Here is a 12,125-nt window from a genome sequence, read left to right on the forward strand (position 1 = left end):
TGCGCAGTCCTGCTTAATCTCTGCCTCCCTTGTGTTTGCAGTCGGACCCTCCCACTTCATTAAAAGCCATTGCCTCCCCCCTCCCCATACACGCAAGCCAGGCACAATAGGAGCTCCACACAACCAGTTTTTGAAGGAGAGCCTTAGGAGCTGAGCAAGCCGTGGTGAGCCACTCCCTGGGGGCCTCCTGACCTTCTCCTGGCTGGAGAAGGCCCGGCAGAGCTGACTATCGACTCAGCTGGGGCCTCTGTTCCTCTGGAAGGTCTCTAATGGGCAGCAGTGCCAGTTTGCTCGCCATTTTCTCTGGGGCCCTTTCCTTTGTCTGCACCGTTGGCGCTCTCTGCACAGACTGCTGGCAGGTAAGGAGAAAATATCCCCTTCTTTGGAAAGAGCCCAGGGGAGCCAGGCTGTGACATGGGGATCGGAAGGGGACTTAATGTTGTAATATCTATGGTCTGATATTACGATACTTCGCAGAGTGCGCAAGTATGCAATCAGCGCAACACATGCGTGTGTGCAAGTTAGAAAAACAAAAGAAGCATCAGACATCCTTTCTAATTAAACTAAACGCATTTATTGGTGAAATACAATGAGTATAGGAAAGGACAAACAGGGGTCTTTATCCTAATCCATCTTGCTAGCTTTCTAGTTATCAAAAGGTATCCTGCCTTCTCTTTCCATTGTGGGATGAGAAGGTCTGAGCACGGGAGCTCGGCTCTAGCGGCTTGCATGGACGAGGGGAGAGGGAAGAAGAAGGAAGGGAAGTTTTCTCCTGACAATATAACTCTAAACATCAAAGGGGACAGGAAATGGAAGAGAGAGAGCTGTAACTGGAGAGGACCTCCTGTGTCCTGTCTATCTATCTGACTCTCTGGTCAGTTTCCCCCCCCCCCCCGAATGTGGAGACAAGTGACACCGTAAGAAGGGCATATTTTTCCAACACTCTCAGTTCTCCTGGGGATGGTGAGTAGAGGATGTGGCTCAGTAGTACAGCATCTGCCTTGTATGCAGAAAATCCCAGCTTCAGTCCCTTGCATCTCCAGTTAAACATGGTGGGTAATGGGAAAAGCCTTGATATCCTAGAGAAGAAGAAGTAGAGTTGGTTTTTATATGCCGACTTTCTCTACCACTTAAGGGAGACTCAAACCAGCTTACAATCACCTTCCCTTCCCCTCCCCACAACAGACACCCTGGGAGGTAGGTGGGGCTGAGAGAGCTCCAATAGAGCTGTAACTTGCCCAGGGTCATCCAGCTGGCTTCATGTGTAGCAGAGGGGAAACAAATCTAGTTCACCAGATTAGCCTCCACCACTCATGTGGAGGAGTGGGGAATCAAACCCGGTTCTCCAGATCAGAGTCCACCGCTCATAACCACTACACCACGCTGACTCCCTACACCACACTGGCTCCATAGAGCCAGCCAGAGTAGAAAATACTGACCTTGATAAAATGAGGGTCTGACTCAGTATAAGGCAGTTTCATGTGTTCAGGGATGTAAGCCAAGCTGGGGGGAGTCCCCCTCCCCATATTTATGTAGTTTGTTAGTCACTTACCTAAAATACTGCGCCACAAAATGTGGCATGAAGTAGGTCAGCATGCTTATCCCCATGTTACAGCTAGCAAGGCTGAGGCTGAACAATTTCATGATCTCAACTATGAGAGTGTTCAGAGCTGAGCTGAGAACTTGGTCGGGGAGCACGGCTCAGAACTCATGCTCTTAACTGCTGGGCTGAACCGATGAAAGAAGTGTCAAACCGCTTTGTCGCGGCTGCAGTGTAGATGCTCTGTAAGTGGAATAAATGCATCCCCTTTTCTCTTTCAGATCAACAGCAAAGGCTCGGTGGTTCTCAGCATGCGTTGCCGAGGCCTGTGGGGTGAATGCGTTTGGGACAAATTTGTCAAGATCTGGACCTGTGATGTCTTCAGCTCTTACCTGAATCCACACCCTGGTAAGTTCTGCAGCCTGGATGCAAACTTGCTATTTTTAAAACATGTGCCCCCAAATGCAAGGCCTTCAGCCTGGCTGCCTCATAACCGGGCTGGTTCATAAGTTGCATCTTGTTTCAATCAAGATAGACTGCACTAGGACAGGGAGGCTCAGGAAGAAGTCAAATCATCTTAATCCAAGTGGCTGATTCACCACCATCAGGAACCCCCATAAGTCATAGAATCATAGAGTTGGAAGGGACCACCAGGGTCATCTAGTCCAACCCCCTGCACAATGCAGGAAATTCACAACTACCCCACCCCCAGTGACCCCTACTCTGTGCCCAGAAGATGGCCAAGATGCCCTCCCTCTCATGAACTGCCTAAGGTCATAGAATCAGGTGATCCTTCCCTCCCATTTATAAATTCATTTATGGCTTCAACTTTTCCCTTATTTTTTTAAGTAGAAATATTTTTATAAATGGTTGAAAACATCCCCCCATTTCATCTCTATATTGTTCCAAGGGTTTGCTTTATCCTGCATTCCAGTTTCCTCTAATTCCATTTCAACAACAAAAAATTCTGAAATGAGTTGTTAAATTGCAGTATGCTCAAAATAATATATGAAATATAGCTGTCGGTACGATCATATAAAGACTTTTTATTTGGCTGTGTTTTATGACTATAGACATGCACATTATAAGGGTGAACACAAATCAATCGACACTGTGATCCTAAGTAGAGTTACACCCATCTAAGTCGGGCTATTACCTCAGTAGGGATTCCCAGCGATGTATTAAGAAGATGCCTGCCACAGCTGCTGGCGAAACGTCAGGAAAGAAAATACCCAGACCACGGTTACACAGCCCGATAACCTACAAGAACCAATGAACTCTGACCGTGAAAGCCTTTGACAATATTTTGTTATAAAAAACATCGCTTTAAAAGGAGTTTTGGATGCCACGACTAAAAAATGGTTGGAAGATATCTTCACAGCTAAAGGGGCCAAACTAAGGCTGTTACCGCACTAGGTATTCCCAGAAATGTATCAAGAGTTTGGAAATTTTCTAAAAAATTCTGTTTGCACTTTCAGTGTATTCCCACCGAAGTATTAAGAGTTTGAAACTGTTATAAAAAATACTGTTCGCACTTTGGGGGTTACCGCACTTGTATTCCCAGCGATGTATTAAGAGTTTGAAAAGGTTATAAAAAATACTGTTCTCACTTTGTTTGGCCCCTTTAGCTGCGAAGACGTCTTCCAACCATTTATAAGCCGTGGTATCCAAAAACCCTTTTAAAGCGATGTTTTTTATAACATTTTCAAACTCTTAATACATTGCTGGGAATACAAAGTGCGGTAACCCCCATAGTTTGGCCCCTTTAGCTGTGAAGACGTTTTCCAACCATTTTTTAGCCGTGGCACCCAAAAACCCTTTTAAAGCAATGTTTTTTATAACATTTTCAAACTCTTAATACATTGCTGGGAATACAAAGTGCGGTAACCCAAATTGTGCGAACAGTATTTTTTATAACAGTTTCAAACTCGTAATACATCGCTGGGAATACATAGAAAGTGCGAACAGTATTTTTTATAACATTTTCAAACTCGTAATACATCGCTGGGAATCCCTAGTGCGGTAACAGCCTCTGTTGAAGTCAGTGGGTTTAGGATTGATTGTTAACTGTTCAGGATCACACTGAGAAAGTCACAGCAAGTTGTAGAGCCTATGCTGTGCGCTTTCTACGCAATTTGAAAATAAAAGCAGACCCGCAGAGAGAATCCCTAAGGCACTGGTTCCTCTTTGGAAACACGTTCCATTAACTCAGAACTCCAAAACCCAGGAAGAAATTAGGATGAGGGGGAATTTTGAGAGAATCTCTGTTAGTGAAACAGTTCCAAAACTGCTTCAGGGATCTTCGGTGCTTGTCTTGAGGGTGTTACTGGCACTAGCCAATCTGTCCTGTCTGCAATCAGACACAGGTTTTGTGAGCTTGCTGTAAACTTGCAGACTTGTTCTCGAAATGTCTCTTCTCTTTGCGCTTGCTCTTCTGCGATGGACACATGCAGTACCAAATCATTCCAGGGGGAGGACCCTAAGTCTGTGTGAAAATAGGTGCGGAAGTATTGCTGTTTGCTTGTTTATAGGTTGGTGAAGTGAAAACTTCCTAACCCTCCTCCTCTGTTTGTAATTTGCCCCCTCCCCTGGCCTAGAAAATAAAAACTGTTTTTGTTGCAAAAAATTGATTTTGGAAATCAATCCCTTCCTTCTTTACACACACTCTCATTGCCCCGAGCCGTTTTCCTGTTTTCCCTTGTTTATTTTTCCATTCTTTCCATAAGAGGACACAGACTCTCAGTCACTGCACATCCGCCTTGTGTACAGCCTGTGGAACTCACCGTCACAAGATGCTGTAAAGTCCAGAGAATCTTTTGAAAAAATAAACTGAAAACATGATAGGGACAAATTAGCTACTACAGTTGTTACTTTTTTGGGGTCAAATACAGAGAAAAGTGGATCGAGAACCTGTTCCTCTTAGGAAATTTGTCACCTATACAGTAGTAAATAATGTCCCCATAGTACATACAGCTAGTTATTGTTTACAGATTACTTTCTGTTAAAAAAGGGGGGGAAGCACATGGGTAGAAAATAAACTACAAATTATCTTGACACTGGCATTTTTTTAAATCTTATGGGGTTACTAAAATACCCCATGGAGTATCCCCGCCCCCCAAATGAGTTTATTCAGAAAATAGCAATCCAGTGAACATATGCTTTGGAGAGATAACTGACCTTCATGACACCTGCAAACATTTTTACTCATTACAGACATGGAAAATTTGGTTTGGGGTGGAAATATGCACCAAATGCAATATATGTAAGATGTTTCAAAATATGGTTTGAGGGTTGGACTAACTAATTCCACAATATGACAGTGGCTAGTCACCCAAAAAAGTACGCGAAGCAGCTGTATGATACGGCCATCTGCTGCAATGATGTGGAAAGCCGGGGAAGGAGAATTGATTCATTCTCAGAATACTAGAACGCTGGCACCAACTAGGAAAAGTTCCCTGCAGTCAGCTCAGGACACAGAAAACCAAACACTTCCTTATGCAGTGTATAATTATGGGATTATTTGGCTGTGGTGGTGCAGCCATTGATTTTGAAAACTTTGTGATGGATAGGTCTATCCATAGCCACTCTAGTGAGGAATGGAGCCTCCATGTTCAGCGCAGTATACCTTTGAGCTTTGGGTGTCAGACACCTTCCTGCCTCACTTGCATGCACCCAGTGGAATCAGACTGGTTGCTCTTGGAGATGCTGGACTGAAGGGAGCCTTGGGGCTGTAGTTGGGGAGCAATGCTTATATTCACATTTTATTTTTATTTTACTAAATTTATACCCAGCCGTTTCCCAAGCAAGTTGGGCTCAGGGCGGCTTCCAACAATCACATGAACACACGAAGCTGCCTTATACTGAATCAGAGCCTTGGTCCATCAAAGTCAGTACTGTCTACTCAGACCGGCAGCTGCTCTCCAGGGTCTCAGGCAGGGGTCTTTCGCATCCCCTGCTTGCCTGGTCCCTTTAACTGGAGATGCCGGGGATTGAACCTGGGACCTTCTGCATGCCAAGCAGAGGTTCTACCACTGAGTCACGGCCCCTCCCCAATCATAAACTGCCCTGAGCCCGGCTGAGGAGGGCGGGTTATAAATCGAAAAAATAAATAAAAATAAATACAGTACAACATAATATAGGTTAAAAACTTAGAACCAAAACATCATACTAATCAAGTTAAAGAGACGGCATTCTGACTTCCATACCTACTATAATAAACTTTGTCCTGATGGTGAGCTGGGATTATATAGATTATATTGGGAGGGTTGGAGTGCAGGAAGTGACGAGAGGGAGAATGAATCATCCAGCCTATAACTGCTGTCCACTATCAGAGACAGGATACTGGGTCAAACAGCCCCTCGGGTCTGCCCTTACAAGACAGGCCTGGGCGCTCCTGTGCTGGTTCCTTCCCTGCCAAGGCATGCCTTTCCCAGCTGGCCTCTAATGATTCATTAGGGTTTGGCCTTTCTGTCTTTTCCCAGTTGCCATCATCCTCACTAGAGCCTCCCTCATCACATCGTCCGTGGCCGGAATCGGGGCCTTTCTTTGTCTCCTCTCGGGGTGCCGGTACTTCAGCTGCCTCCAGGATAAGACGGCCAAACATCGGTGCCTCTGCCTGTCTGTGGGATTCTACCTTTTGGCAGGTTTGGTGTTTTTTTTTGTAATGACTGGGTCCTGGGTACTGCTTGCTTTCCTGTGGTGGTAGATGTCACTTTAATGGCATTTGAGTGCAAAATGCTCAAAGAGCTTCCCTGGGCAGCAGTGAATAAGCAAGCTGGGGAAAGGTTGCCTGCCCCCTTTTGCTGGAAAGAAGAGCATCGTTGCCCCTCATTGTAGAATCATAGAGTTGGAAGGGACCACCAGGGTCATCTAGTCCAGCCCCGGGCACAATGCAGGAAATTCACAACTACCTCCTCCCCCCACACCCCCAGTGACCCCTACTCCATGCCCAGAAGATGGCCAAGACGCCCTCTCTCTCATCATCTGCCTAAGGTCATAGAATCAGCATTGCTGGCAGATGGCCATCTAGGCTCTGCTTAAAAACCTCCAGGGAAGGCGAGTTCGCCACCTCCCGAGGAAGCCTGTCCCGCTGAGAAACCGCTCTGTTTGAAAATTCTTCCTGATGTCTAGATAGAAACTCTTTTGATTTAATTTCAATCCGTTGGTTCTGGTCCGACCTTCTTGGGCAACAGAAAACAACTCGGCACCATCTTTTGTTGTGTGTCTTTTTCGGAATACCTTGAGTTGCGGTAGAAATTACCGTGGTGCCGTGACAAAAACATTTGAGAAAAAAGTTATGTGGCTTCTGTGTATAAAGTTTGAACCGCTGTAAAAAAGGGGGAAAGCTATCTTTCAGCTAATCACACCAATGGCATCAGATTTGTCTGCCAGGCCTTTTGGCTGACACAATGTAATGCACTTGACGTGATTAGCTGAAAGATGCCTACTCTTTTTCCGTTAAGAGGACTTTCAGCAATACCACTGTGATTTCCCCACAAGCAAAAGACATTTGCCAGATTTCTGCTAGCCAAGACAATTTATACTCCAAATTATCCATAGAGGGTCACAAAAAGGTTTACTTTGAGCATTTGTGTGCGTGTGTGAAAGAGTAAGAATCATCGGCCCTCAATGAAGCCCACACTCTGTGTTTCTTGCTTCCTGATTGGGAGGAAGCAAGCCCAGAGCAGTGACTACTACAGAGATGCGACAGGCAGCTTCCAGGACAGACAAACACTTCTGCTGCATCTCAAGCTTGGAATGCAGTCACACCAAATGAAATGGAGTCTGAACGGAGGGGGTTCAGACTAGAGCAGCCGATCATTCAGAGATACTGTAGGCAGCCTCCTCCATGGGCTTTGTGCTCACAAGAACCTTTCATTGGTGATCGTCTTCGTTTCTTGCAGCTCTCGAGCAGCGCAATCTCAGCTAAACCTCACAGAGGGAGAACCAGAGGAGGGAGGGGAGGGTCTGTTCAGCTCCTGTAGGAATTCCATGGGCCTCTCGCCTATGTATTTGTGGAGCCGCCCCAGAGGACCTAATTCATTTCACCTTATTCTGTCCTTTTTACACGGAGCCCAGACTAAAATTCCTCGGAGCGATTCTAAAGGGCCTAAATCTTTCTCCAGATCCAGAGAAGCTGCTCTTTCTCCTATCAGACACCAATCCTGATGTTTCCTACAAAGTGTCACTCTTTGCTTTAGCAGTTAAGAAAATCCAAGCGAAAGCTGTTTTTAATCAGGGAACCTAAGATATTTAAATACTAGTTTATTGTGGGTCAGACTGTTTTAAAGTTATTTTTATGTTATTTTAATGTTATATTAATGTTTTGTATGGTGGATTGTGATGGCCTTTGGCCGCAGACAATAAACTTTATCACTTACTATCACCTACCTGCAGGAATTCACAGTACTCTTCCTTCTGTTTTAGGGTTTGCATCCTGCGTTGGAGTCATCCGATACTGTGTGTACGTGTTCTCCCAGCATCAGTACGAGGTATTTTCTCTGCTTATGACTCCGGCGCATTCTTTCAGCCCCTTTTGCGTCTTATCCATTTTGCACTTCACAAAAGACAGGTTTGGGAAGAAGGCGAAGGCTTTTGAGCGGAGGGCCAAACTGCAGTCGGTGGTTTCTCAGGAGGAGAGCCTGCGTGGAGTGGTGGATGGAGCGTTGGACTAGGATCTCGGAGATCCACGTTTCAGTCTTCACTCTGCCATGGAGGCTCACTGGGTTGACCCTGGGCCAGTCACGCCCACTCGGCCCAATCTACCTCGCACGGTTGTTGTGCGGTTAAAATGGGAGACGGATGCAAACCACGTTGGGCTCCCAGTGGGGAAGCAGGCGGGGAATAAACGAAGCCAGTAATTAGAAATCAGTAAATGTCGCACAATAAGGAAGCTAGAAACTGCCTCCTAGGCCAGCATGGTTGTGTTAGGTGGGAGGTGCGGCTGCTGGAGGACCGTGATCCCCCCCCCCCCGCTTCAAAGCAGTACCGGGACAGCTCTAATCTCTGCCACCACGCTGGCTCTTTCGCCTCCCAGGTACAACTTAGCTGCAAAAGAGAGAGGTAATACTACAGTGCAGAATCTGTCTCTTTTAAAAAATGCTGTTAAGAACATAAGAAAAGCCCTGCTGGATCAGACCAAGGCCCATCGAGCCCAGCAGTCTGTTCACACAGTGTTCAACTAGGGGCCTCTAGGAAGCCCCCAAACAATATGACTGCAGCAGCACCATCCTGCCTGTGTTCCACAGCACCTAAGATAATAGGCATGCTCCTCTGATCCTGGAGAGAACAGGTAGGCATCATGACTAGTATCCATTTTAACTAGTAGCCATGAATACCCCTTTCCTCCATGAACACATCCATTCCCTCTTAAAGCCTTCCAAGTTGGCAGCCATCACCACATTTTGGGGCAGGGAGTTCCACAATTTAACTATGCATCATGTGTTCTTTTCCTGATGAAGGAAACTGCGAGCAGGCTTCCTGTCCCGCATGCCATGATTACAGGTTCACTAGGTGGGGTGGGGAGGAGGAGCCAGGAGCCAGCTGAAATCGGATCCAGCCCATTTGCCTTCCCTATACTACCCCTGAGAACGGAAGAGCGAGAGACGCGTGCCCACCTACCACCTGGCCTCCCTTCATTGTTTTTTCCCCCTTTGCACCCTGCACAGCTGGGTGAGATACAATCGCTTTTTGCAGAGAGGAGAAGGCGGCGCCCTAGTATCATTGTTGCCTGGGGTATATTGTGAGCGACATCTTTTGTCCTTACTCCCCTTAAACCAGTTTTGCAGGTTTCCGTAGCACAAAAAAGCCTGCATGCCCTGTATGACCAGAGAGGATGGTTGGACGGGAGAACGAATGCGCACCCCACACAGTCAATTATATATCTCTAGTTGATGTTGGAATATCTCTCCTTCTTCCCCCTGCCCGAGTAATTTCACGTATGCAACAAGTGTTCCTTCACATCAGATTTTTCTCCTCAGGAGGAACTCTTAGGCTCCTTGTGAATTTCAGTCTGGGAAAAATGTTGCTGACAACAACACTGTTGTCTATTTGAACATTCAGACAGAAAACATGTTGGTTATACAATGCAGACTGCAAGTTCCTACAGCCTCAATTTGCCTGGGACCATACCGAGAAGGCTGGAAGGAAGGAAGGAATTAACCCTTCAACTTCCATTTGGTTTCATGATTTGAAATCTGGCTCCCTGTTCTGTCATTAGCACTCAAACAGAAAATGACGTGTGTTTGAAGGACACGTCTTTTCTCCTTGAACGTGCTAATATCAAAGCAGGGAGCCCAGTTTCAAAAAGCGAAACTAAGTGGAGACTGAGGGGTTAAAATGTCTCTCCCTTCTTTGCACTGCCCCCAAGGCAAACCGAGGCTGCTCAAGCCTGCAGGCTGCATGTTATAGAAGGGCTGCAAAGGGAGAACAGGAGGCATCTGGGCTTCGAGGTCCCAGCCCCTGCAAGACCTCAATTGCAAGAATTCCTATGCCGGATTCATCTATAAAGCTCATCTCTTTCGCCTGACCCCCTTTGAGCAGCGTTGGGGTTGCCCATCTTTGCTTGTGGGCTCCCCAGCTCAGTGTTTGCCCCCCCAACTTCCAAATGTTTCTTGTATCTCCTTGATTCTCCTCCTTCTCAGACCGGCTCTCTCCTGCTTATCTCTTAGGTGTCGCTGAGCATCCCTGGATTTCCGAGCTTCGAATACGGCTACTCCCTGTGGATGGCTGTAGCAGGCAACCTGGCAGCCCTCGCTGCCGCTTTCATGGCGTACTATGACGTCTGGCGCATGAAGACTCCCAGTGCAAACCCAGCCAAGGAGTATGCTGGGAATGGGATTGGAATGGTGCGCACCTATGTTTAAGCTTGGCTGCACCTTTGAAGCGGCAGGATGAAGGCAGGGTGATCAGAGAGCTGTTTATAAGTTTCACATGAGAAATCCCACAGATTCCAGGCTAATTTTATTTGGAGTCTTGTAGTAAAATAGGATCAACAGATGCTTTTAGGAGAGCCAGCATGGTGTCGTGGTTAAGAGCGGTGATTTGGAGCGGTGGACTCTGATCTGGAGAACCGGGTTTGATTCCTCACTCCTCCACGTGAGCGGCAGAGGCTAATCTGGTGAACTGGATTTGTTTCCCCTACACACAAAGCCAGCTGGGTGACCTTGGGCTAGTCTCTGCTCATAGAGCTCTCTCAGCCCCACCTACTTTACAGGGTGTCTGTTGTGGGGAGGGGAAGGGAAGGTGATTGTAAGCCAGTTTGAATATGAATATGCCTTAAGTGGTAGAGAAAGTTGGCATATAAAAACCAACTTCTTCTTTGATTGCCAGCTGGCCTGGGGAAAAGTGTGCTGTCCTTTTAAGAGAGGCTTAATGTGTGTAAATGGGCAGTGGAAGCTTTTCAGGGGTGGAGGTAAACAACATCACCTGGTAAACAAGATCCCATTAACAGTGTAATCCTATGCAAAGTTCATTGAAATGAATGGTTTAGACTGGAGTGACTCTCCTTAGGATTGCAGTGTAAATCTCTATTAAAAGGGCAGGACAATATTTGCATTATTTGGCTTGGGGGTGGGGAAGAGGTACCCATTTTGTGCCTGCCTGCCTTCCCCCCCACCCCCATGACCTAGGATAAAAGCAGGGGAAAGGAGCATTTCTGTAGTAAGGCTGTAGTATGACTTTCTGTAGTATGACTTTGGTACAAAAGTGTGATTTTAAATACACCCTTCTAAGCCCTTCGAGTTCAACAGACTCAGAAGGACACATAGCTCTGCTCGGGACTGCACTGTTAAATTTGGAAAGGATCACCACTTTCCCCCAGGAATTCAGCACTGTTAGAGATGGCGGAAGAGGTAGCATCCTGAACTCAGGCCAGCTGCAGTGGGGTGAGTTTTCTTTGCAAAAGTTGGACAAATGCCGCAGAGGCTGTCAACATATTAGGGGAGGCGGCACCCATGAAATCCCCTACCCGTCCCGGTGCTTCAGCAAAGAGCAGTGCCTCATATGAATACTGAATTATTTATTAAGGTTAAAGACCGGTAAAAGAACAAATACATAATCAGCGATGTTACATTAAAAAAACCATTACATATATTAAAACAAGCAAATATAATCCACTAAATTAATATAGAACTGTGACAGACTCTAGCACCTGCAAAAAATCTGGCCACTTTATCCATGGTGCAAGGGCCACGGTCCTAGAGGAAAAAGGATCAGGATCAGTTTATTATTACAGCGTTTGCCAGCAAAGGAGAACAAACATACCTTAAATACACTATAAATAGAAAATAAGCAATTACTAAAAACCCAGATAAAATATTTTCTCCTTAATTTTTTTTTTAAATGGCCAAAAATTTTAAGAGTGCCTCATGTGCAAAAACAGTAATCGGTATAAATCAAAGTTAAAAACTGTTGTGCTAAAGGATGTTAAATGACCAGCAGGCTTAAAAAAAAAAGTATGATTATTATTGGACCAAAGGCTTTAACAGAAAACAAAGTTGGAGACAAACATCAGAACCTCTTTGACGCTGGCCTCTGTTTGTTGCAAAACATTAACCCAAAGCGAAACAGACATTAAACCCTGGTA

At 45.9% G+C, this 12,125-nt stretch overlaps 1 protein-coding gene across 1 annotated transcript; it reads left to right on the top strand.

The window, feature by feature from the left end:
* The first annotated feature begins 269 nt into the window (after window positions 1-269).
* LOC130491160 (claudin-16-like) lies at window positions 270-10,404 on the top strand. The gene is made up of 5 exons (XM_056864838.1): window positions 270-359; window positions 1,822-1,948; window positions 6,022-6,183; window positions 7,967-8,031; window positions 10,210-10,404. Exons 1-5 carry the CDS (start codon window positions 270-272, stop codon window positions 10,402-10,404), a joined length of 639 nt encoding a protein of 212 aa, XP_056720816.1.
* Window positions 10,405-12,125: the final 1,721 nt, after the last annotated feature.

This window comes from Euleptes europaea, chromosome 19 (genome assembly GCF_029931775.1).
Source record: "Euleptes europaea isolate rEulEur1 chromosome 19, rEulEur1.hap1, whole genome shotgun sequence".
Classification (NCBI taxonomy): Eukaryota; Metazoa; Chordata; class Lepidosauria; order Squamata; family Sphaerodactylidae; genus Euleptes; species Euleptes europaea.